This window comes from Dromiciops gliroides, chromosome 1 (genome assembly GCF_019393635.1).
Source record: "Dromiciops gliroides isolate mDroGli1 chromosome 1, mDroGli1.pri, whole genome shotgun sequence".
In the NCBI taxonomy this organism is placed as follows: domain Eukaryota; kingdom Metazoa; phylum Chordata; class Mammalia; order Microbiotheria; family Microbiotheriidae; genus Dromiciops; species Dromiciops gliroides.
In genome coordinates this window covers 530,728,108-530,755,512 of record NC_057861.1, presented here as the reverse complement: position 1 = coordinate 530,755,512, position 27,405 = coordinate 530,728,108, and the positions used below count along the sequence as shown (strand labels likewise).

The 27,405-nt window shown below is 37.2% G+C and overlaps 1 protein-coding gene across 1 annotated transcript in view; it reads left to right on the top strand.

Annotated features, from left to right (window-relative positions):
• Positions 1 to 27,405, top strand: part of SDK1 (sidekick cell adhesion molecule 1) — a 1,142,665-nt gene that overhangs the window by 831,163 nt on the left and 284,097 nt on the right. The window contains 3 exon segments of the mRNA XM_043999243.1: positions 14,310 to 14,457; positions 15,460 to 15,600; positions 22,525 to 22,706. Coding sequence (XP_043855178.1) covers positions 14,310 to 14,457; positions 15,460 to 15,600; positions 22,525 to 22,706 — 471 coding nt within the window.

Sequence of the window (27,405 nt, the reverse complement as noted above, 5' to 3'; positions counted from 1 at the left end):
CAAAAGTTTAACTGCATAATATTTTTAAATACTTTTTTTTTTAGTTTTGTAATTATATATAGATGTTCATATGAACTCTATAAATTGAGGAAACTTTTATGGAGAGAATTGCATGTTGAACATTCTACCTAACCAACTATAATAACTTATTAAGAGGATTACTAAAATAATAGTCTGAATCTCTAAGGATCAGGAAATGAATGATAACAATTTTTAAACTATTATGGCCATTAAAAAACAACAACAGCAAGGTCAGAGATTATAAAAGAAGATAAAGAGTAATGTAAATGTGTTCTGTATTGGCAAAGCCTGATGATGCCATCCCCATCTCCTTTCATCCTTCAACTCCTCTATCCTTCCATTCAATTCATCATGTCAGAGGACTATCTGTGAATGTATAGCTTTCCAAACATATGAACCATCACATAGTTTGCTTACTTTGAATTCTCACTTTGAATTATGAGTTACACTAGTTTATTTTTTGTCCTTATCTGTGCTTTCATTAGTTTGGAGAATTATAAGTATGGAAACTATTGCTATCAATTCAAACTTATTTTACAAGGTGGACTAGAACAATGAAAGGTTAAGGGATTTTGGTAAAGTAGGCATTATATGTCAGAGGCAGCATTTGAATACAGGTATTCCTTACTCCAAGACCAGCCTTCTGTCCACTATACAAGGGATCCACCAATATAGGGGTGCTCAAAAGTCAGTACCGTTTTAGGCTTTAGTATTATTAGTATTATTATTTATTATAGCATTATTAATATAATATGAATAGAATAATGTTATTTAGTATTGTTATTGGTATTATTTGTATTGCATTATTTCAAACTAATCTATGTGAAACAATTAGGTAATAATTAGCCATTTGTTTCTGGACTGCAGGGATCATGCTCTAAGGGAGAAACATCTTAATTTCTAGACTTTTCATGTGGATAAGTGCCAGTCATATGGCAATTTTATGTTGTTTCCATTTAACTAATCCATCTATTTTACTTAAAATGTCGATAGGACCATGTCTTTAGTTATAAATCAACTCAAGAGAGTTTGACCTAACAATTCACACAGGAAAAACCAAGCAGACAAATGGTGCCTCTTGTTTAGACTATGATATGCAGTTGGAAGGATAACTAATTAAACTGGTCTTTGAGTACATGGACTACACTAGAGATAAACAATGAACTGGGCAGGAAAGGAGTAAGTGGGAGGGAGGGGGCTTGATTACATTTTGGAAAAGGCACTAATCTTTCAGTGATCCTGAGCTATCCTCTGAATCAAAACCTTATGTTTTTACTACCGATATACCCTATATTGTTAGAGAAAACATTCCCCAACCCACAATTTGATTCCATTTCTTTCAAAACTGGTATTTGTTAATGAAACTAATTAAGTGAAAGCCACTCATAAATACACTAACTATCCTAAAAGGATGAACAATACTAATATTTAATGCAGCACTGCTCTCCCGTGGGAGTGATATTACAAAGTACCAGGTCTACGAAATGTGTCTGGCTTCTAGTTTACCATATCTTCAGTTATCCTTATCCTACCCCTAAAAGCCAGGATAATTTTGAAGGGCCAGGCAGTGGCCAAGGGTATGATATTAATCAATTCACAAGCATTTATAAAATGATTACTACCTGCCATGCTCCTAGAATGCCAAAACTGTTTTTATTTGTGTCTTTGTCCCTTCAGTGACTAGCACAGTACTTGACACGTAGTAGGTGCTTAAAAAATACTTGTTGGGGGGGTGCGGCTAGGTGGCGCAGTGAATAAAGCCCCGGCCCTGGATTCAGGAGTACCTGAGTTCAAATCCGGCCTCAGACACTTGACACTTACCAGCTGTGTGACCCTGGGCAAGTCACTTAACCTCCATTGACCCACAAAAAATTAAAAAAATAATAAAATATTAAAAAAAAAATACTTGTTGGATTTAACTGGACCAGTAACATCTCTGTAGCCCTTGAAAGTATACAAAGCATTTTCCTTACAACCATCCCATTCTGTTAGGCTGTAAGCTCTGTGGAGACAGGAACAATGTGTTATTTAAACGTTATCTTTCCCCTGGTAGTTAGTATTATAGTGCTATACATACCAAAAATACTTAATAAATTTTTGAATAACAAATGAAGGCATTATTAGATCCATTTTATAACCAAGAAATTGAGGGTCATAGGAGGGAAGTTACTCACCCATAGACCCACCAGCTATTAAATATGAGAGCTGGCACCTGAACCCATGCCTTCTGTCTCAGAGTCCCATTTTCTTTCCCCTACATAACACTGACATTTAAAGTATTTGCTAGAGAGCAATAACCAGCAGCACTTGCATATCCAATAGCCTCTTGAAATCTGTGTTGGAATATGAATATGAGCAGTTGTTTTCCACTTAACCTCAGGTAGTAGCTGGGGTGCTTGTCTTAAATGCACAGTCTTGAAATATTTGCATTTTAATGTTTTGTTTACCCTCTAAATAGCTTGAACTCTGCTAAGAGGACTAAAACTAACTGTGGGGTAGTTGATGAGGAAATTAAAAAAAAAAACAACCCTCAACAAACCTTTGACCAGTTTATGTGTGGCCTCATTTGGTCTGGTAGATTATCCTTATAGGCTTGAGCCTAGCAGATATCTTCAACCAAGAGGACACATAAAGAATCCTATTTGGGGGGCAGTGGCCATTCAAGTCATTTCCATCTGTCTCACACTGAGTGCTGCTAGAACAAGGAGACATCAGGTGGTTTACCATAAGTCCAACCCAACTTCCTCTAACAGTGAGAAGCCTGGCATTGAAAATAATGAGTGCAACGTTATCTTCAAATTCACATACATCCCCAAAACAACTACAAATATAGAAATAAGCAAACATGAAGCTTCTATGTGAAGTTCAGATTCTTCATGTTAACAATGACACATACTTTTGGCACTGTGGTCTTCCAGTTGGATATTAATGTATTCACATTGGTACGAGGTTTGGAACGCTATCAATCCCACTGTTGATTTTAAAGGCTGCTCCCATTTTCTAAAGGACTGCTTTTCCTAATCCCTTACAATTAGATTCTCTATGTTTTGTGGTCACAATTTACCCTATCCAGTCATCTTATAAACATTTGTCATTGGTCATAAGGTGAACATGTGAGAAATCCTGTGGATGGACATGACTAATTTATTGGTGCTTATTAGTATTATCATTTTATATGGAACCTAACAAATGACACTTTATTTGCTAAAGTACTTGATATTTCATCCACAGTATAGTCCCTGATAGTGGCATTCATTTTCTTAAATGGTATTTCTATGGATCCAGTAAATATTGCCCTCCTGGGTAATTGCATCTGCCTCCACTTTACTGTAGCATATGAATGTGTGCCTCCTTTAACATGAGGAATTAAATACCAAGCAACTTCAGAGTATAGGTGTATGGAATACAGTGACTTATATAAGTAAGTTTCTTTTTGTCTACATAAATCAAAATTCATTCATTAGCTACTTGGCATGTAATCCCCCCACCCCCCACCCCCCCCACACTATTTCTCACCTGATTACTCTCTAGGACTTCATCATGGTCTCTAGCAACTCATCTTCCTGTAATATCACATCAGCTCTGAAACTAATGCCTTCTCAGTACCCCTGAACCTTGGATTTCCCCTCCCTCTGGAGAGGGGGGAAGAATAGACATTGGAGAACTACTCCTAGATTGTCCATTTAAGAAGGGTGCCCATGGCAGCCATCTCATCATTTCCCAAGACTTCATCAGATGCCCATACTAAATACCCTCCCTCTCCCTACCTTTTTTCATGACCTTCTCCCATTGAATTGGGAGTTTCTTGAAGGCAGGAACTGGATTTTTTTTTTTTTTGCATTTCTTTGTATCCTCAATACAGCATACTACCTAGTACATATAGGTACTTAATAAATGTTTATTGATTGAATGACACACATTCTCTCACTTGCTCACTCAAATAATTATTCTCTTTTAATGGCATTACCTTCCTGCACAGCATTGTGGAAAGAGCCCTAGATTTGACATCAGAGCATTTGGGTGTACATTCCAAATATGCTAGCTTCCTATGTGATCCTATAGCTACTCTCTTAGCCTGCCTGAGTTTGTTTCCTTATCTATAAACTGAGGATTGGCATGGATAAATTAACTTCAAGTTTCCTTTTAACTCTAAAGGCTATGATTGTAAGAATAAAGGATTCCCTGAAATGGAAGATGACTCAGGTCTAGGATAGATTGTATTTTATTGCTTAAGGGTGCCCTGGTCTAGGTTTCTATTCTTGGAATTGAGCCAGATCCATGCTGGCCCTTTAGTATATTAGGGTTCTGAGGTTATTGGGGTTGGAGGGTACCTTAGCGACTATCTAGTCTGACTCTTTTTATTTTCTGATGGGGAAACTGAGGCCCAGAGACTCAAGTCCACACAGACAGTAAGGAGCAGCATTGAGATTCTAAGCCCATTTCTCCACTAACAAAATCACTCCCAAATACTAAGTACTTAGCATTTTGAATTTATTCTTGCCAACTTTATCATGTATTGCACTTAATATAAACATTATTGCACTTTAAAGAGAATTGATGAAATTTCTCTGCATAGCTGTACCATTTTGGAAAATCCTGTTTATGGACATTGTGAGGGAAAATTCCATCCTCTCCTCAATAATTCTCAGGAACTCAGCATCAAAGTGACAAAGGCTTTATTTTCTTCTCATGAGAAGGAGGCACCCTAGTGTGCAGCTAGTGGGTGCCCAGAAAGGGGGCTCACAGGCCCTGTTTTATACCCTAGTCCCTAACACAAATGGACCTTCCCCTTTTTCATCACTGGTCGGGGTTACAATCTACATGCAAAAACTAGCTAATCAGAACACAGTATTCCCACCCCTCTTCCTTGTATGGGCATGACTCAGGAGTGGACCTTATACTTCCTTATATGGACACAACTCTGGAGCAGACCTTATTGAGACCAGGGCTCCTTGAACCATGTGACCTTGCTAACCTGAGGGAGAGGAGGGGATCTGAGACCTTTGTCCTACAAACTGGTCAGGGGGAGTATGACTGACTGTTATATCCACATTGAGAGGAGACAACTACCCATTTCTCACAGACATAGAACCCTTTTGGCAATCAAAAAGAATGCTGAAAACAAAACAGTTGTAATGTCTGGAGCTGATTACCATTTTTTGTACCTGAATAATTTTGAACTGAGAGGGGAAAACCAGTGGAATTTTAAATTATTTTGAGAAAAGTTACCAGGACATTTGAGAAGATATTGAACCAGAAGGATTTTTATAACCAACAACAATTACAGTGGAATACTCATCAGAGCACAGATTATGTTCTGAGGAGATTAAGCTAAGTGAAAAAAATTAGCACTGTCTGTTCTGAGTAGAAGTTTTATTTAATAGTTTGACCTGGAAAATCTTTGTCACTGAGCAACTTCTCCAGGCTTTCTAGGTCAGAGAAGCAAGTATAATCCCTGAAAGAAAGGAAAGAAAGTGTTGAAATTTTTATGGAATGGTTTCCTTTATCAAAGGTTCCTCTATAGTCTACCCCCTAAGACAAACATCTTGAATGACTCTTTTGTGAGAAATGGAAGAAAAGTCTTTTAAAGGGTTTTGTTTATTGATTGTCAGGAGAAGACTTGCCATTTAAATTTTAAAGATGCTCTACAAGCTCCCTGAAACCAGGCTAGTGAACAAGCAAATCCTTCCCAAACCACTTTTCTGTACAAATCAGAGTGCCCAGGAGATGAATAGGGTTCATTTATATTAGTTTTCAGTTTAATCTCTCTTCCTGCCAGATCTTTTATCTTCCAGTAGAAGAAAAAGAATAAATAAAGTATTCTACTGATGCTGCATAAGAACAGAGTTAGGCCCCCAAGGTGCAGAGGAGATTAATAGGCCCTATTGTCAAATCAAACTGTTCACTAGATCGAAATACTTGGATTAAGCACTCTCAAGTGATGTTTACACTAGCAGTAAACAAATGGTATCGAATCACTTTGGGAAACAGACCAGTAGTGATTAGTACCTTTAGGGATGTAAGGTGTTCTTATTAGTGTCTTACTCTTTCCTGTTCTTGATTAAGTTCCTCTAGGTAACAGATTAAATAAACTGTCCTTTAAGTCTTAAACATTTGTAAAGTTTTATATATGTGTGTGTGTGTGTTCATGCACACACACCCATATATGCATACCTACATACATACATACAAATACATACATACACATAAATGTCATGGGTTGCAGAGCACCCCAGAAGTTCTCTGGGGCACATCAAGGAATCTTCTCCTTGATGAAACTAAACCAGAGGACAGATACCCCTAGAGAGATAAGTGGAACCAGTTTGGACTGAGCTAGCTTTGGGACCTCCACCCTTCATTCTGGTCTCCCTTACCCCTGGGGAGATAGGTTTAGGTGTGGCTGCGGCCTTTGTGTCCTGAAGAGAGATCACCCCTCACCCAATTCCTCTAGCCACCACCAGTGGAGGATGGTCCTCCCTCACTAAAGGAACTTTCCACAGGCAGATGGTCCACCCCCATCAACCCCCTATAATAGTACCTGCTGGTCTCCTGCTCGAGGAGATTGGCACCTCTGAGCCATGTGCTTTGTGCCTATCTCCCCATGAGAAGTCCAAGGATGTCTTTCATGGTTTCCCTCTCCCCCCCTTCCCTTCCCTTGTCCCTAAATAAACTACCACCTTATTCTAACTGCTTTTGTGTGCAAGAGGATGTAATTCTTTTTTGGGGGGGTGTAATCCTTTAAAGAGGAATTCCTAAGAACCACAACCCCTAACCAAACCCCGTACCCCATTTCCCCCATAACATATATGTCACTGGAGAAATTGGTTGGGGTGGGAGTGGGGGTCCTTAGGTATTCCTCTTTAAAGAATCACACCCTCTCATACACAAATCCACTTAAAATCAAATAATCTTTTATTTAGGTGCTAGAGAAAGGAGACCAAGAGAGAAGTCAAGGACTTCTCTTGAGGGTAGATGTTTCAGAGATGTGATTCTCTGAGATCCTTATCTCCTCCAACAGGAGAAAGGAAAAGCTTTTATAGATGGTAGATGAAGTGACCAGATGAAATGTCCATCTGACAATGGAAAGTTCTCTTTGGTGGTGGGGAAAGATTGAGTGAAGGCTTGAATGAGAGGACTCCTGGAGTTATCTCTGTCCCCTTGTACAGATCAGGCAGCATCGATGCCGAATGGGCTTCTCTCTCTTACTTCTCAAGGTGTTTGTCCTTTAGCCAATGGACCAATTTAAACTTTAGTAGTCTCAAATTCTTTGATATGTCCCAACCCCATAACTATAGATAGATATATAGATAGATAGAGAGATGATAGATAGAGAGATAGAGATATAGATGATAGATGGGATAGATAGATAATTAAATGTACTAAGCTGTTCGGCTCACCATTGTTTCCCTTGTAATTTTCTTCTATTCTCTTCTTATACATTTAAAAAGGAGAATCTAGGTAACAGAGTAGGTAGAAGTGTGGGCCTGGAGACAGGAAGACTTATCTTCCAGAGTTCAAATCTGACCTCAGACACATACTAGTTGTGTGACCCTGGACAAGTCACTTAATTCTGTTTGCCTCATATCCTCATTTGTAAAATGAGCTAGATAAGGAGTGGCAAAGCATTCTAGTATCTTTGCCAAGAATACCTCAAATGGGTCATGAAGAGTTGCACATGACTAAAAAACAACTGAAAAAAATTTTAAATGCTTCAAAGATACTCTTTTCTTTATTTCCTTCTTTCCTCTTATTAAACACCGTAATTACATTTTTAAAAAAGCTGTTCCTTGTAACAGCTAAGCATAGTCAAGTAAAACAAACTCATAGATTGGCATTGGATAAAAATGTCAGTCTTTATTTAAGCATGCTCCATTAGTCATCTAGAGTCATGGCTGTTTCTTTGATTGATCAGGGTTCTTAAGTATTTCTTAAGTATTTTTCTTTACAATGTTATCACTATATAAAGTACTATCCTGGTTCTTACTTCACTCTGCATTAGATCAGAGAAGACTTCTCAGGTTTTTTTCATCCTTTAAGCTGCAATAATTTTTCATTGTACTCATATATTATATTTTTTCAGTCATTTCTCATTTGATGGGGAATTCCCTTAGTTTCTAATTCTCTGTTACAATGAAAAGTACTGCTGTAGGTATAGATATAAAAATATGGAATACAGAATTTCTTTTACATATGAGCCTTTACTCTCTTTCATTGATCTCTCAAGGTTTATTTTGGGTTTTCGGGTTTTGCCTATTAGTGACATCACTGGGTCAAATGCATAATTTAGTGACCATTGTGTACAGTTCCAACTTGTTTCTCAGAATTGCTAGGCCAATGATGATTTTACCAGTGCATCAGTGTGCACATATGGCCATTTAGGCATACTCTTCCAAATACTGGAGCATTCAGAAGTATATTAGCAGTGACACTCTGAATGTGATGCAAATCTAGGGCTTTACACTCACATGAATAATAATAACCACCTGATACCAGGTGATAGGAACTACTATAACAGATTTTTATCTTATTTCTGATTGATTTTAAAAGGCATACCCTCCAAAGGTGGTTCTTCTAGTAAGAAGTGTATTCTGAATCTTTAATATGCAAGTAAAATATCAGCATAATCTCCCTTGGTTGTTTTTTGTCCTTATTGTCTCCCAAACCACCTTTTCGTTTTTGTGCTACTATAATCATTGGGATGTTCTCTCTTATGTAGGAGCCAAAATCTGCCTCTATCTAACAATCCTAATTGTGACCTGTGGAGTTAAGCAAAATAAGTTTCTTTCTTCCCCCTTAGACATCATTTCATCCAATTCTCTTATTTTGTAGATTATGAAAATGAGACTCAGAGATAGGAAATGACTTGTCCAATGTCTCATAGGTCATAAGTAGCAGAGCTAGTTTTTGAACCTAGACCCTATGATTCCAGATTCAATGCTTTTCTTCTTCAAGCCTACTTTTTTTTCACATGAACTGGTTTCTAACCATATCCCATTCCATATTATCCCAATTGATTTTTGAACTTGAATGTAAGACAACAAATTCTCACTAGTAATGTTTACTTCTGTTAGCCTTTTCAAAATCTAATTCTGCCATTCAGTTTATTAACCATCATTCCCAACCATATGCCATACACAAATCTGATAAGCATTCATGCTACCTCTGTCTTTATCTAACACACTGCTTAAAATGTTGAACTGAAACAGGCAGTGAACAGAGTTTTATGGCATTCCAATTGAGGATTCCCTTGAGGTTGACATAAATCCATTAATCCATCTAACCCAACACTCTTTGGGTCTGAGTATTTCATTTCTTTTAAGACCTTGTTAAAGGCTATGCTAAAATCCAGGTATACTATGTATATATTTCTTTAATATCCCTGTGACAAAGAAGATGAAGTTAGTGTGGCACGATTTGAGCTTAATAATTTAATGTTTACTCATATTAGTTCCCTCTTTCCATTCTAAATGCTCACAGTCCCTTTAAAACATCTCAGATTTTTTTCCTAAAAATTTATATCAATGTACTGACCTAAAGGTTTTAGAATCTCTCTTTCTCTCTCTTTTTTTCTTTGAAAATTAGAGCAATGTTCATCACTCCTCAAACATCACTGACAAGTATTCAGTGAAACATCTCAAAGTTCTTTCACTAACCAGTAATGTCTGGTTCAAATGACTTGATTTCACTTAGAGACAGGCACCTTGTCCATTATTTCTATCTCTTCATCTTAGTTTTCAAAACTGTTCTTTACAATTTGCAGATCTTTCTTCTTTACCAAAAAAAAAATGGAAGCCAAACAGAAGTTACATGGTTTTACTCTCTCTGTTGTCATTGTCTCATTCACATAAGCATTGGGCCTCTACCTTCCTTAGTATTCCTTTCTTCAACATAGCTTTAAAAAGCCCAATTTTATTTTCCTTCATAATATATTCACTGATTTGATTCTAAATCTTAGTTTTCCTGAGAATACTCTTATGAAATTATAACTATTTTATATTTACCCTCTGTTAAATGCGGGATTTTTGCTTCTATCTTTTGTACATATCCTTTAAATATAAAATATCTATATCTCCATCTATATCTATATAGTGATTTAGGTTTATGCGATAGAACCCTTTGCTTGAACCTCTATAAATGTTAAGTTTGGTTCTTTAAGGAAGCATTGTTGGAGGACTTCGTCATAATACATATGAGGGTCATTGACATATGATGGCCCTGTAATATTCCATCTAAGAAATCCTCAGTGTTGTGGTGTTGAAACAGATGACTTAGTTCTGCATCAAATATAATGATATCTTCATGATATGGTTAATCATATTTGTGAAATATAACTTCAAATAATGATTAATGGTGTTAATAAGTATGCTTTTAGTAATTCTACAAGTTCATCAAATATTTTAATCTTAGGTAAATCAGGAGTAATGAGTGACTTTATCCTAGCATACATTTGTGCTAGAAGTGTATATTTCCTGGAAGTTATCCAACATGGTACTTCTTACACTTAGGTTTTTGGAAATATGTTACAGCTATGGGCATCCATTACATGTCTCTACATTGGCCTATGGGTCATCTGCATTTTTGACTCTTCACCACCAAACACCACTGGAAGAACTCTGATCTTAAAAATTGTGTGTACGGGTGCTGCTTACTATAGTTAAAGCTCTACTCTTTCCCAAAGAATTCCAGACTGCTCTCTTCTTCCTGTTCATTTCCAGAGCTAGCACACTATCCATCATCAGTGCCTGACCTAGATTTATGTACTGATTTACTGATTCATTGAACTGACTATTCAATTATGTGCTACAATTTGGATAATAGGCATTTCTATCCATTTATTTTTCCCAAATAGATTGTTAGACTGATCTCATTGAGGAGGTCATGTCATATTTTGAGGCTTTATTAAATCACCACTATGTTGTCACCAATCAGGAGCATCTTGAGAACTCACCCGTTATAGGAAAGGACTCTTTCATTTGGACCCTATGTAAGATCCACAGAGTGGTGAATACTTTTGGGAAATTCATGTCTCCCTGTTTGATGCCCATCTTGTTTATAAGTAGAAGATTATGAAACAAAGTAATCTCCTTGGTTGCATTTGGCAAGCACGAAAGATTCTTTGCTGTAGGAGAACCTTTAAGGCTGAATTTTGTTTTACTGAGTGAAATACTTTTTGGTGGTCAATAAACAATAAATACAGTGGGATTTTGTATTTATATATTTCTCACTTCACTGAGGGACTGTCATAAATATATAGTATTTTGTAGAAAATAACTTGCAAACAGTTATGCATTACTAAAGCATGGTTGATGGAATTGTTAACTGAACCAACCATTCTGGAGAGCAATTTGGAACTATAACCAAAGGACTATAAAACTACAAATGCCCTTTGATTCAACAATACCAATACTAGGTCTGTATTCCAAAGATATATAAAAAAAGAAAAGACCCTATTTGTACAAAAAATATTTATAGCAGCTCTTTTTGTAGTAGCAAAGAATTAAAAATTAAGGGGATGCCCATCAGTTGGGGAATGGCTGAACAAATGTGGTATATGATTGTAATGGAATACTATTGTGCTATAAGAAATTATGAGTGGGTTGATTTCATAAAAACCTGGAAAGAATTACACAAACTGATTCAAAGTGAAGTGAACCGAACCAGGAGAACATTCTATATAGTAACAACAATATTGTATGATAATCAAATGTGAATGACTTAGGTATTATCTGCAATACAATAATCCAAGACAGTTCTGAAGGACTCGAAAAATGCTATCCTCCTCCAGAGAAAGAACTAATAGAGTCTGAATACAGATCTAATCATATTATTCTTCACGGGGGGATGGAGGGGTTTTGTGTGTGTGTGTGTGTGTGTTTAGGTCTGTGTCTTTCACAACATGACTGATATGGAAATATGTTTTTAATGATTATACATGTATAACCTATATCAATCTGCTTACCATCTCAGGGAGGAGGAGAGTGAGGAAAAGAGAAAAAAAAATTGGAACTCAATTTTTTCAATGAATGTTAAAATTGTTTTTAAATGTTATTTGAGAAAAATATTATTTTAAATAAATAAATATCCTTACAGGAAAAAAAAAACTATGCATTCTAATATTTTCATCAGAGATGCCCTTTAGATAGATAGATAGATACATAGATACATAGAGATTATTCTCATAGAAAGTTGATTAAGATAAGAAGGGACATATATGATCTAGTAGGTATTAAAATTTTCGTAATCACCATTTGAGGAGAATAACTGCATCTGTTACTTTTTCTTTTGAAGTCTTCCTCTTTCCTTGATATCTTATAATAATGTTTCACTACTTTCACTCCAATATTTACCCGATCTGGTGCAACTCTTCCTAGGTGTCCACTCAAATAATAAGTATAAGGAGCAATAGACAGCAATCTTGAAAATTACACTAATATGCACAAAAAGTTAAAAAACAAAAAAAAGTGGAGGAAGGCATCTGGAATTCATCTATTTTGGTTTTATAAGCTCTATTCGAAAATATGGGCAAGAATATCACAGGATGAGAAGGAATAGATGATTTCCCAATGGAGGAATGTACACATTGATAAACTCATATATCTGTTAAAGTTTTAAAGTAAGTTTTTGTTCTATAGACTGTCAGGAGCATCCACTCAGATCTCTTTCTCTTTGTGAAGCCTAGATAATGACAAATTCTATAGTACAATTTTTTTTAAGCACAGGTAAACCCAAGTTCCCAGGTAGATTGAGAATGGCCAGAAATAAATTTATAATGCCTGTGGTTGCCCAGTGTTGCCTGGATCCCTTGTTGCCCTAATGGATGTTATTTTCCATGTCAGTACACAGGTGAGAGACAAACAGGCTATCACTTGATAATCAGATGACTAGCACAAAACTATTTTGTATCATATAATTTGGGGAACTTAAGGGGAATAAAACTATTTTAAAAATAAAAGAAAATAAAAGCTAATATCACACATAGTGTTCCCCCCCTCTAATGGCATCTGTGAAAGTCTTCATCAGGTTGAAACTGGATTACTCATAAAACTGAAAATGAAAGCCCAAATAGTATTGTAAAGTCCAGCGAGTTCAGAAGATTCTACTTCCAGAAACCATTTTAAGGAATCAATTTACTTGGAATAATTAAAAAGATACAACCTTTGTAGCTCAATTGGCATTGTGCCTCAGAGTAACTTAAATTCTTGTCAAAGAATCTAGCTAGCAAACACTGAATTAGTGATTTATATCTCTGTGTGAAGTTTAACAGAGTTTTGCATTTAAAATGTCTCATTTTAATTTTTGAGCAGTGTGTGGCTCCATTTAGTTGACCTGTATGGGGCAGAAATGCATTTCTGATGAGCTCACAGGAATAGACATGTTGTGAAAACCCATGGTTAGGTCTTAAGGTTATTTTGAGAAGCGGGTGTGATTTTGAGTGTGGTTCATGAACACAGCTGGGATTGTCTAAAAACTAAGCAAGTTTCTCAAATCATAGCCCCAATCCTATAATGAAATTCCAATGTCCCCTTCCTGTGACCATTGCACAGGCAAAGGGACTATTTTATACTACCTTGGAAAGATGGAAAGGCAGATTTGGTTGCTACTCTCTATGTTTTATCCCCATGTCACTTCACCAATAACTTGAAAGTGAACGTGAAGTATCAAAGAAAATCAGAATGGGAACTGACAGTGGGAGCTTGAAGTTTTGCCAGGTCCTGTTCATTCTAAGAAATGATTAGACTGAAAATGATGCTTAAGCTCTGCAGAAAACATAGAGGGATGGAGAATACCCAGCAGAATCTTCTGAAGCCTTGCAGTGAAGATATGATTTGGCTGACAGAGTCACTCTTCCACACCTGCTTGAAAGCTGGATGGAAAGATATTCCAAACTATCTATGAAATTCATTACATCTCTTCAGCCAAAGCCACTCATGGGTGTGGTGCTATAATGGACTGCCAAACAGATGGGTTGTGAAATACACAGCCCATCTGTCTTTATCATGCTCATTTCCTCTTTTATTAAAATGTTAATGAATATAGTTTTTATTTATTATGCAGTGACATGTGCAGCATCCCTTTCTAGGAGACAAATAAGCAATCTGCCTAACCGTGTGAATTAATAGGAAAGTTTTTCTCGTTATATATTGGGGGGAAAAGCAAGTTTAAACTAGTATAGTTGAATTAAAATTACTTTTGTGTTACTGAAAGTTCTCTTGCTTAATGGTCAATCATTGACTTACATTGTCTTGTGTTTGTGATCTTTTTGTTTTTTTGTTTGGTCATTCCACTAGATTCCCCGTGGAAGGTACATTTATCTAATGTTGATCCAGAGATAACTAGTGTCTCTGTCAGTGGCCTCACTCCAGCACGTACCTACCAGTTCAGAGTGTGTGCTGTCAATCAGGTGGGCAAGGGCCAACACAGTGCAGAAACAAGCAGGTATGTATGGCAAAAGTTAATCTCGACAATTCAAAGCTGGTGGAGCTGAATTTAAAAATGCATTTAAAGAAATCCTACATTTAGATTTAGAAAAGGAATGAAAATAATGGAGATAATCCCCAATAACATTTTCTTTTAAAAAATTGTGTAAAGAAAGCAGGGAAATGAGAATATAAGAGTACAAGTGGAAAATGCATATGTATTTTAGACTTGCTTTAGATTGAAAAGAAATAGCAACAATGTCGTCATGCTATGTACATAGTGATTGTGTGTGAATGAACTATTTGATACAGAGACCTAGTGACAACATAAAATTAAGAGCCTATTGGCCTTTAATGTCCTTTAGCTATTCTATCAGCAAAATGCAGAGAGAAGGCCAACATCTTCAGAAAGTCAACCATATTCAGGGTTTTGTATGGGAGGCTTAGTGATTTCCACTGTTTAAGTTATAGTGGTTAGCTCAAGAATGGCCCTTGCACCCACCCGACCTCTGGAAGGCCACTTTGGAAATTCATTCAGATGAGACTTAAGAAAGATGGCTTCATCAGATTTCAGATGTACTCCCTAAAATCAGAGCTTTCAATGTGCTTGAATTGCAGAATAGTTAATAGTTAAATGTTTTTTTTTTCAAAATGTGGGAGTTTGCTATGAAAAATATTGAAAGGGCTAAAGAAAACAATTTAGGAGGAGTCCCAGATTCTAGCCCTGTACTCTGGCTCATTCAGGCTTGTAATCTTTTTAAAGGGCTGAGGGAGCCTGGGTGATTCAGACAGAATAAGGTTGCTTCAGCTGTCTTCCTTGTGCTTGCTTAACTGATTTTCGATTATGTTGATTTGTTGTAACTATCTCATGCATGTAGTCTCTGTTTGATCAGCATTGTGTTTTTCCCTTTCTTGTCACCTTTTAAAAGTAAGCACTGTTCAGGAAAATATAGAATGAAAATGTGGATGCTTTGTTTGGTTCCTGACAACTCTTTTCTCCCACCTCTTCTTTTGTGTTTAGACTGATGTTACCTGAAGAACCTCCCAGTGCCCCCCCTAAAAATATAGTGGCCAGTGGGCGTACCAATCAGTCTATCATGGTCCAGTGGCAGCCACCCCCTGAAACTGAACATAATGGTGTTCTTCATGGCTACATCCTCAGGTAAGTAGCTTGTAATTGGACAGTTGGAGAAAGGGGTCTGTAGACCAGTGATTTCATTAATGTGGGGAACTTCTAGGATATAGACTCTCTCTACCAGTGCAGAATGGCAAGTCCTCAGTGACTTGTCATTTTAGGGATATGGATTGTCCTTCACAGAGCCAGAATGGGTTAGAAGCAGGATTTGAGGCTAGCCTTCTATACCATGCAGCCTCTCCTGAGTAGATAGATTATAATATTACAATAAAAGAATCATCAACTCTAGGAAGTTACTTGTGCTTTGCAGTAGAAAACTGAACAGAATTTGGCAGTGTTTCAATGAGGAAATCACCTTTTGTTGCCAAAGCTAGTTCAGAATTTAAAATTACTTTGAAGGTGATAATTGCACGATTTGTTGATACACAAAGGAAGAAGCTTGAAGAATATTAAAGGAAAAAACGAAATCTATTCTTATCGGTAGTAGAGTTCCATAGTTCGTAAAATCTTATATTGGTCTTATTTTCCATACTAGAGTGTAAGCCCTACAAGGGAAAAGATGATATTGAATCTTGATCACATACTTCCAAGTACCTAATACAATGATATAAACTCTGGAAGAGAAAATGGACACAATTAATCTACTTATATAATTACATATATAGTGAATTCTAACTACATTCTTGGGTCAACCTATTATTGTTAAGAATGTAAAACATCACTTTTAAAAAAACTTGAATCATCTTTAACTTATTAATGTAAATGTCCTACCACATATTTCTTCTTGGGACATCTAGAGATATAGAAATGGACAAATGACCACTTTGAAGCCTTTCATTTCTGTGGTTCTCTGTTCTTACCCACTAAAAGCAAGACATAGGACAGGTCCAGAGCCTTTGGGAAATGAGACTGACACGAGACAACCTTCCACTATGCCAGCAATAGGGGCATTTGATATCTGGATCTCCATCAAAACTAGCTTAGATAGTTTCTATTGCTTTTAATCACATAGACTTCTGACCCTCCAGGAGAAAGCCCCAGGTCTTCTGTATTAGTTTGTTTTTGTTTTTGTTTTTGTTTTTGGTGAGGCAGTTGGGGTTAAGTGACTTACCCAGGGTCACACAGTTAGTAAATGTTAAGTGTCTGAGGCTGGATTTGAACCCAGGTCCTCCTGAATCCAGGGTCAGTGCTCTATCCACTGCACCACCTAGCTGTGCCTCTCTATTAGTTTGAAAAAGTTTGCCTACTAGTCTGCTTGCTCTTTGCTGCAATTTAAGCCTATTACTTCTTGTTCTGTATTCATTGACTAATGAAAATAATTGGTCCCTGTCTTCTTTGACTGGCCCTTCACTTATTTGTCATGTAAGTATGGAATACCTATAGGATAGCAGCAGGAGAGAAGAATAAAATAAAAATAAATACTTTGTTACTCTGGCTATAGTAAGTAGCTTTGTGTGCAGTTATAAAATATTTATAATAATGGCGAGGGTGTCTCTTTGAGAGAAGCAATTGGGGTTATGTCCTTTAGAAAAAAAATCTACTGTTTACTTCCTTGTAAAAGATCGCCATATGCCAGTTGCAAAGGTCTCCTGGGCAACATATCCCACCAGCAAGAATATAATCATCCTGCCAATTCAGATATTAATTGTGACCTTTTCAGTCATCCCACTAATATTACACGAACACCCTGAGCAACTGGTCAGAGTCTACCCATCAACTGGGCTGGGGAGGAAATCAAGTCATTTGCAAAACTTTTTGATTCTGCACTTTGATGATATGCAATGAGCAATTATAGTGGACTGAGAGGAAGAAAGATGTGTGGTTCACCTTAAAATTGTATTTTTATAATCCTTTCTAGCAGCAACAGCAGAATTCTAGAAAGAGCCAACTGAACATTGAATTGGGGAGAGCTACTTGGGCAAGTGAAATGAGCCTGTTCTAAGAGTACCTGCTTATCATATATGTATTAATGAAATTTAAACAGTTTTGAATATGAGCCAGTATATTACTTTTCCTTTCTTTTCTGTTCAAACACTAACTTTGTCATAAAAATAAGTTCCTTTTTCTTCTCCTAAGAAGCTTACTCTTTAAAAAAAATTATTTCATTTTTTTCAGTGAAATTTTATTTTTTTCCATTAGCATAGTATAAAAATATCTTTTATTTCTTGCCTATAGCTCCCTTATTTTTTTTTAAACAATAAAGCTGTGAAACCAGAGATCCTTCACATATTTATGTTTATAAAGCATTTAGGGGGCAGCTAGGTGGTGCAGTGGATAGAGCACCAGCCCTGGAGTCAGGAGTACCTGAGTTCAAATCCGGACTCAGACACTTACTAGCTGTGTGACCCTGGGCAAGTCACTTAACCCCAAGTGCCTCACTTAAAAAAAAAAATAAAGCATTTAGGTGGTAAATTATCCAGCTCTTTTTTTATCCTTCTATCATATGACTAAGCTAATATTAAATTAACACCCCAGTTTGAGGGTATGGGGGGAAAGTGATGAAACAAAGAAGCTCACATTCATCAAGGTGCACTAAATGAGAAGAGAGACTAATTTTTGGCCTTGTATGCTAGCATACTGCCTAATACATTCTTCTGGACTGGATTTGTGATTTCATCCTCCCTGTGAAGAAGTCCCAAACCTATGCAGATCCTCACCTTGTCTTCAACTACTGTCTGAGAATTTTTTCCCACGGGTAGTGATGGGTTAAATGACTAGCCCAGGGTCACTTAACCAGTCAGTATGTGTCAGAGGTAGAACTTTAAAATCAGATCCTCCTGATCAAGACCAGCTCTATAACAGCTATGTCATTCTACCTGGAACCTTGTAGGTGCTTACAAAAAAGTTTATGGTGGGGCCAGTTAAGTGGTGGAGTGGATAAAGCACTGGCTCTGGATTTAGGAGGACCTGAGTTCAAATCCTGAATCAGACACTTGACACCTACTAGCTGTGTGACCCTGGGCAAGTCACTTAACCCTCATTGCCTCACCCCCCAAAAACATTAACAACAACAAAAAAAGCTTGTGGAAGTGAGAAGAATTGAGTTTTGCAAATTACAGTAATGCATTCAATTCTTTGGGCATTTTTTCTGAGTTTTTTTTTTTTTTGTCAATAAGAGGAATCCAAAAAACCCACAGCTGAGTGTGATCTTAGAGATCATCTAGTCCATTGTACAAATAGGCACTGAGTATCATAAACAGGAAATGCCTATGTGCCCAGGGCCATACATCATCTAGTAAGTGATAAAATACAGTCAGACCCAGGTGTCCTCACTCCCCAATCTGCTTTCCAATTAATTCAGTATTTTATTCTCTGCTGTATGTCTTTTTGCAGTCCTGTCTGCAAGTACAAATGCCTCAACTAGGACTTTAAGTGGAAATTTTAATGAATGGGACGAATTACTAACCTGATCTACATATTTCCCTATTTATCTATCATTTGGACAACTCTATGCTAAGACTTTTCTCCTCCCGTTCTCCCAGATAATTTAAACTTGTCAAAATGGACTTCAAACCCCCTTGGGAAGTTGCTCTGGCTTTCTTTCACAGGGATCAACTCTTAGTCCAATGATGGAATGTCATACCAGTGGGTTTCAAAAACTGATGAAGTATGAAGCATAAATACAGGGCAATAAATTAAATAAAAATATTTTCGTTTTTGCCAGTCACAGAATAATAATGCTTCATTTGCAAGTCACTACATTATTTGGTCGACTTATTTCTTTTATGTTGATTAACATATTGTAAGCAGGCACTGTTCAGCTTGTTTCCTTGAGGGCAAAAAAATCAAACAGACTCATTGAACCCTCTTATGTCCTGGCAAACATTTCTCACAAAGTCTAAAAACCCCTTAACAAAAGGGGTCGAAAGGATATCCCCAGATAAACCTAACCGTCTATGTCAACACCAGACAAATCTCTCATTGCTCTTTCCTCCTCTTCCAACCTTCCTTTCATTCTATTTCCAACCTTCAGTTTCATCAAGCAAGCTTGTCTGTCCATCATATCTCTGCTCCTGCCTTAATTGTTTGCTTCCCACCGTGAATCCTTGTGATTTCCCTTTCTCTCACAGTGCTTCACCTGCATGCCAAGCCACGTTCTCCAGGCACATAAGTAACTTCCTAGATATAAATCGGGCACTTTTAGAAAATGCAGTGAGGCTTTTAGAACATTAAGATATTACACAGTCAAGCTGTCCTTTAGCTACAATTCAGGTGGCTTTTTTTTTTGTTGTTATTGATTTTGTTTCTGGCCTGTTATTTCCCTGGTGTGGAAGCTATCTCCATCAGTGCTGACCAATGAATTCTCATCTTAGAGAGCTGCTTGGGGTCCTGAGAGGTAATCTACTTGTGAGCATAAACCAGTTGGAGTCAGAAGCACAACTTCCTGGTCTTCCTGACTTTAAAACTGACCATTTGTCCATTAAGCAATGCTGCCTCTCACCACAGGTGTGCCACACTTGAACAATAGTTGTGTTTCTAAAAAGTTGTGTGTCAGTTAATTTTTTTACAAATCAAATCATAGCCCTGAGAAAAGCTAAAACAACAAAAACTGCATCCTGTTATTATGCAACTAGGTGACACCAGTGGATTGATTGCTGGGTCTGGACTCAGCAAGACTTAAATTCAAATCCTGTCACAAATACTTATTACCTCTGTGACATTGGGCAAGTCACTTAACCCTGTTTACCTCCGTTTCCTCATTTATAAAATGAGCTGGTGAAGGAAATGGCAAACCACGTTCCAGAAAACCCTAAATAGGGTCCCTAGGGAACAATAAGCAATGCTGTTTTAGGGGCTGCTAGGTGGTGAAGTGGATAAAGCACTGGCCTTGGATTCAGGAGGGCCTGAGTTTAAATCTGTACTCAGACACTTGACACTTACTAGCTGTGTGACCCTGGGCAAGTCACTTAACCCTCATTGCCCCGGAAAAAAAAAAAAAGAAAGAAAAAAAAAAGAAATGCTGTTTTAGAAACCTGGAAGGACTTGCATGAACTGATGATGAGCAGAACCAGGAGAACATTGTACACAGTATTAACAACATTGTGTGTTGATAAATTGTGATAGACTTGACTCTTCTCAGCAATACGATGATCCAAGATAGTTCCAAAGGACTCATGATGGGAAATGCTCTCCAAATCCAGAAGAAAAAAAAAAACTGTGGCATCTAGATGCAGATTGAACCATACTATTCCTACTTTTTTCTTTTTTGAGGTTTTTCCCTTTTGCTTTAATTCTTCTTTCACAGCATGACGAATGCATAAATATGTTTAATGTGATTGTACAGATATAACCTATATCAGATTGCTTGCTGTCTTGGGGTGGGCAGAAGGAGGGGTGGGAGGGAGAAAAATTTGAAACTAGAAATCTTATAAAAACAAATGTTGAAAACTATCTTTACATGTAACTAGAAATAATAAAATACTTTTATGATTAAGAAAAAATAAATATTGTGGTGTTTTTTGTTTGTGTTTTTGGCAAGGCAATGAGGGTTAAGTGACTTGCTCAGGATCACACAGCTAGTAAGTGTCAAGTGTCTGGGGCCGGATTTGAACTCAGGTCCTCCTGAATCCAGGGCTGGTGCTTTATCCACTGCATCACCTAGCTGCCCCCAGAAATACTGTTTTACTGCAATGGGGTGGCATAGTGCATTGATTGCTGGGCCTGGAGTAAGGAAGACCTAAGTTCAAATCTGGCTTCAGGCACTTACCAGCTGTGTCACCTTAGGCAAGGCACTTAATTCTGTTTACCTTCATTTATTCTTCTATAAAATGGGGATAATAATTGCACCTACCTTCTAGGGTTTTTGTGAAAATCAAATGAGAAAATAACTGTAAAGTGCTTAGCACAGTACCTGGAATATAGTAAGTACTATAGAAATGTTAGTTATTATGATTTTAAGTGGACTAGAGGGACCTTACTATCAAGTAATTCAGTAAAGGTGTTTCTTTTCTCTTTTTTTTAATTGCAAGTAGAGACTCTCCATTTCCTGTGTTTTGTCAGTTTGTGTTTCCATGACCATTTTTTAAAAATGGAAAACAGCTGTATTTCGATCTCCAAGATATTTTTTAAAGCACTGGACTCAGTCAGAAAACCTGAATTTGAGACCTGGGTTTTCTGAACCTCAGGTTCCCAAATGAGATGATATTTGTAAAGCCCTCTGCAAACCTTAAAATGCTATACAAATGCTAGCTATTATTATTATTATTATTATTCTCATAAAATAGTAAATACAAAGGACTTTATACTTGATTTAAAATGTTAGACAAAAGTGTTATTATTAAATGGGTGCTAAATTCTTAAAACAGTGTTAATTAATTAATTGGTAGAAAAGCAATTTCTTCAATTAGTAATGCCCTAGTAATCTGAAACAGTTGTGCACTTTCAAAATCACATTTATTTCAAGGACCATTGTGCCTCTGGAATCACTAGAGGGGGACAGAAATGGTTGCTTAGACCCCAACACGAAGCAATATATACAGTTAGCCTCTTTTTATATTTGTGCCCCATATTTCAGAGTCCTAACAGGAATGTTACTCAAAGTGATTTACAGCAATACCCTGATAAAAATCATGTCTGGAATTTTTGGTACTAAGTCATTGTATTTACTAGACAAGTCACATTTAAAAAGCTGTAATTTTTCTGCAGCCGTAAAACAGGATAAAATACCAATTTTGTTTAGCCTTGAGCATATAATCTTAGTGGGATCAGTTTATAAATCCTTTATCAGTCAAGAAGGATACCAGGAGTTAGCTTCTTGGTTTCAGTGATTTAAATTATTTTTTTTACTTCAATCTTTGTACAATTCTAATAAAATAGATAATATTTTTTTTCATACAATTCTAATAAAACAGATAGCACAATAATAATAAAACTCTGGTGAAATCCCTTTACCAGTCCACATATTTGTTCTAATTTGTTCTTGCCTGCTGTTCTTTTCTTTTCTACCTGTAGGTATCGCTTGGCAGGCCTACCTGGCGAGTATCAGCACAGGAACATTACCAGCCCAGAGATTAACTATTGCTTGGTGAAAGACTTGATCATCTGGACCCAATATGAAATTCAAGTGGCAGCTTATAATGGGGCTGGTCTGGGAACATTCAGCAGAGCAGTTACAGAATATACATTACAAGGAGGTGAGCTTGATACCCTGTTCAAAATGTCATCTTAGTAGCCTCTTTTCTTTCCATAAGGTCAATGTAATGTCAGAATTTGCTGGTGTCAATTAAAGCTTAGGTTTGCTAGAAGTTCTAAGAGAGGATTATGGATAATTGAATTCAGTTTAGTCAATATTTGCCAAGAGGGTAAAGAGAGTCTTTCAGGTGGATATTTCTGGTTTAGTTAATCTGTCCTAAAACTATAGAAGTTAAGTGAGGTCAGTGGCAGTTTTCTAGCACCTACTATGTGTCAGGCCTTGGGCTAAACTGTGGGGATACAAAGAAAGATAAAAATAGTCCCTGACCTCAAGAAGTCCGCAGTTGAGTGGGGTAAAGACATGAAAACAACTACATATAATCAAGATATGGGCAGAATAAATGTAAAATAATCTCAGAGGGAAGGCATTAGCCTTAAGGAATAAGGAAAGTCTCCCTGCAAAAGGGGGGATTTTAGCTGAGACTTGAACAGAGACTGGGAGGCTAAGAGGCATCAGTGAGGAAGGAGAATATTCCAGGAATGGGGGAAAAATCAGTGAAAGTTGGGAGTTGGAGTGTCTTATTTGTAGAACAGCAAAGAAGCCTCAGTGACTGGATCATAGAGTGTTTGAAAGAGAGCAAAGTATACAAATCCTGGAAAGGAACTGGGTTATGAAGCACTTTGAAAGCCAAACAGAAGAGTTTATATTTGACCATACAGATAATAGGAAGCCATTGGAGATTTATGGAATGGGGAAGTGACATAAATTGTTCTCATTCAAACAAAGAGTATCCCAATGGCCAACGTTTTTTAGGTTGCTGGAGGAAATGTGTGTTTGGCTTTCCGTAGTAGATATATGCCTGAAAAGTTATTTTTGGGTTGAATTTTGATTAATCATATAACTTACACTTAGGTGAGAAAAAACAAATCAAAAACAACTTCACAAGTATGGATTAAGAGAGGCATAGTTGGACAGCAAAAAGATATGAGAGGGGACAGCTAGGTGGCGTAGTGGATAGAGCACCAGCCCTGGATTCAGGAAGACCTGAGTTCAAATCTAGCCTCAGACACTTAACACTTACTAGCTGTGTGACCCTGGGCAAGTCACTTAACCCCAATTGCCTCACTAAAAAAAAAAAAGATATGAGAGGTTTCATAGACTGTGCACTCAATATGAGCCAGCACTGTGATTGTAATAGTCATAAAAACTAAAGTAATCCTGGGCTGCTTTAAAAGAGACCTGTCTTCCAGGAATGTGGAGGTAATGGTCCCTGGAAAGAACACATATGGAACATTCTGTTTAGTTCTGGGTTGCACAATTCAAGCAGGACAATGAAGAGCTGGAGGCAAGAGCGTTCCGAGGAGGGCCACCGGGATGGTTAGGGCTCTGAATCCATGTCATATAAGAACTGGTTGGAAGAAGTGGGGGATGTCTAGCCTGGAAAAGAATGAACTCAGCAGGGACGTGACAGCTGTCAAATATTTGAAGGGCTGTCATGTGGAAGGGAGATTAGACTTCTCTTTGGCCCAAGAGGGCAAAAATGGGGAAATGGGTAGAAGGTGCAGAGAAGCAAAGTTAGAATTACATTTAGGCCTTATAGGAGTACAACATTTCCAACAATTGGAACTGATCAAAGGCAGAATGGGTTGCCTTGGGAGGTGGTGGGTTCACTCTGGTCGGAGGTATTTGGGCAGAGGCTGAATGGCCACTTGTATATGCCATAGTGGAGATTTCTCTGGGGCTTGGGTTGAATTAGGTGGCTGCAGCAGTTCTTTCCAACCCTTAATTCTCTGATTCTCTGATTTTAAGGGTCAAAGAAGAACTTTCTCAGGAATTCCTCTGTGAGTTTTTTTGCAAAAAGAATAGTTGTTCCCTTATTTTTTGGACAATCTTGTTTTTGTTTGTTTCTACTTGTTCATCATCTCTTGCATCTCTCACCTCTTCTCAGTTCCCACTATCACAATACTCATCCTACTGCAGTAGCTCTCTAACTGGTCTTTTTATTTTCCATGCTCTCTCCATGCCAATTCATCATTGCCAGTCCTTCCTGTAAGAGTATTCTCTCTCTGGGGGCAGTTAGGTGGCACAGTGGATAGAGCACTGGCCCTTCATTCAGGAATCCCTGAGTTCAAATCCGGCCTCAGACACTTGACACTTACTAGCTGTGTGACCCTGGGCAAGTCACTTAACCCCCATTGCCTCACAAAAAAAAAGAGTATTCTCTCTTTCTCTCTCTATATATAAATATACATATATACATACATGTGTCTATACACATTTATGTACACACACATACATATATGTTTTATATCAGCCTTCAGTAGTTCTCTATAATCTATCATGTAAAATGCAAACTCTTTAGCCTACCAGAGTTTGATGCAGATAGTTCTGTCCCTGTCTTATATGATACTACCCACTTCCATAAAGTAGACTGTGGCTTCCCCAATACATAGCCCATACTTTACCACCTTACTTCCTCTCCTCATACCACTCTACACACTCTTTCTGCCTAGAATGGTTTCCATTCTCCTTAACCTATTGAAATCAAGCCTAACTCAACCATTTCCTCCTCTATGAAACATTCCCTATTCTCCTTGAGCAGAAGGGATCCCCTTTCGTAGCCAAACCCAAAATGCAGATTGTATTTTATTTACATGTTTTTATTTTCTGTCACAGCTATTTGTGTGTCTCCATATTCAATTGTAAGCTCCATGGAAGTAGGAATCCTGTTTTACTTGATCTTTGTGCCCCAATACCCACAATGTTTAAGACATGTTTGGTAACTGAATAACTTTACCAGTTTTGCTTATGGTGGCATTATTGTTGTGCATTTATGTTGTTGGTCAGTAACATAGCTCACATTACATAGATGATAATATAGGGTTCATAATGGATTTGCTTTGTTTTGATTTCAATTCTCTGCCTCTATGACTTCTTTCTTTTTTTTTTTTAAATTCACAGACTTCACTAGAGTCAAATGAGCCTTTAAAAAAAGGCCTGAGCAGGACCTCATAAAATCTATAAAAATGAAATGTGTCAAGGCTCAGCTTAAACATTTGAAGACTTTCTTAGTAGTAAATTTCGTTACAACTTTCTAAAATATTTTGGTCTTGGATGTAGAAATAAATAAGTTAACTGGGCCCTAGGAAATGTTGCTTATACATTAATATCACTATACTGATGTTAACAAGGATAAGATAAGCTTTCTGTTCACACAATTGTATGTAAATTAGAGTCACCCAAATCCTAGCCTGGAGAATTTATTTTCACACAGAATCGGAAATTAGTTTTATTTAGTGATTTGTATTCTCTTCTGATTCACAGGTGTGATTTTATTTGTTTGAGCATTTTACTACAGTAGCCTGACCTTTCTCAAATAATAGGGTTTCTAACTGCCCACTTCTTTCCCCAAACCATGCCTCAGACCTAATGTTCCTTGATATTACATGCTGTTATTATCATCCTTTATTGATTGGCTGTCTGTTGTCCTATATAAGTCTATAAATTCTCCCTTATAAATTAAGTGTTGTCAGTTCTGCATTCAGATTGACTAGCAAAAGTATTCAAAATGCAAGCTAGTCCATGAGGACCTGTTCCTCCTCAAGCAGTTCTTAATTACTCTTTTGAAATGGGAAATAACTGAAAACCTGAATGATTGGTGTAGAGTTAGTCTGGTTCAGAAAAAAAGAAGGAAATGGAATTTAGAAAGAGCCTAAATGACTCTAGCATGGTTATTAATAATATTGTTTTGATATATGCTCAAAGTATATCAGAGTCCTATATAACACTATCTCCAGGGTCCCAGATGTGGGACAACAATATCACATTTATGGACATTATCTCATTTGAACTTCACAACCCTTGGAGGTGGGTGCTATTATTTCTCCCATTTTATAGATGAGAAAACTGAAACCCAGAGAAGTTAAATGACTAGTCCAGGGTCACACAGATAGTTGAGTGTCTGAGGTAGGGTTTGAACCCAGGGTTGTTTTGTTTTTGTTTTTGTTGATCTGATTCCAGCTCTCTATAGACTCTATGTTAAGCTGTAGATGAAACTATCTCATAATGAGCTCATTTGGAATCTGAGTGGATAGTTGGAGTTGGTATGCTGCCTAAGGATCTCAACTATTACCTAACCTATAAAGTGTACTGTTGTGTGTTTTTTAATCCATTTGCTAAATTGATTAATGCTAAAATGTTATTAATCAAAATTTTTCCTTTGCTCTAAAGTTAGTAAAATGGTAGAGAAGTTATCTTGTCTGAGCCAGGACTGAGAAGGGGGATATGAAGAGGGAGGGAAAGATATATTGGCTTTGTGATCACAATGGTATAAGGAATTCTCAGGTGAGAAAATGTCCTCTAACAATGCAAGTGAGACACCCCCACACACACACACACATTTTAGAGTTTTAGAGAATTACCTAGAGTACTGAGAAATTAAGTGACTTACTTGTCCAGGATTACAGTCAGTATGTGTGAGAAGTAGGATTTAAACTCCTGTTTTTCTGGTTTTAAGGCTTACTTTCTACTATACCACACTACCATAAAGAGAATACTAGATTTAATTCTCTAAAATTAAGTAATTTCATTACTTAAAGGAACTTAAGTTCCTTTGGCCACTTGTCCTCTAAAATTGATGGGCTTTACCACACTTGTAAACTCATAGTTGCTGAAAATGTCAGAAACTGAACCACCACCTT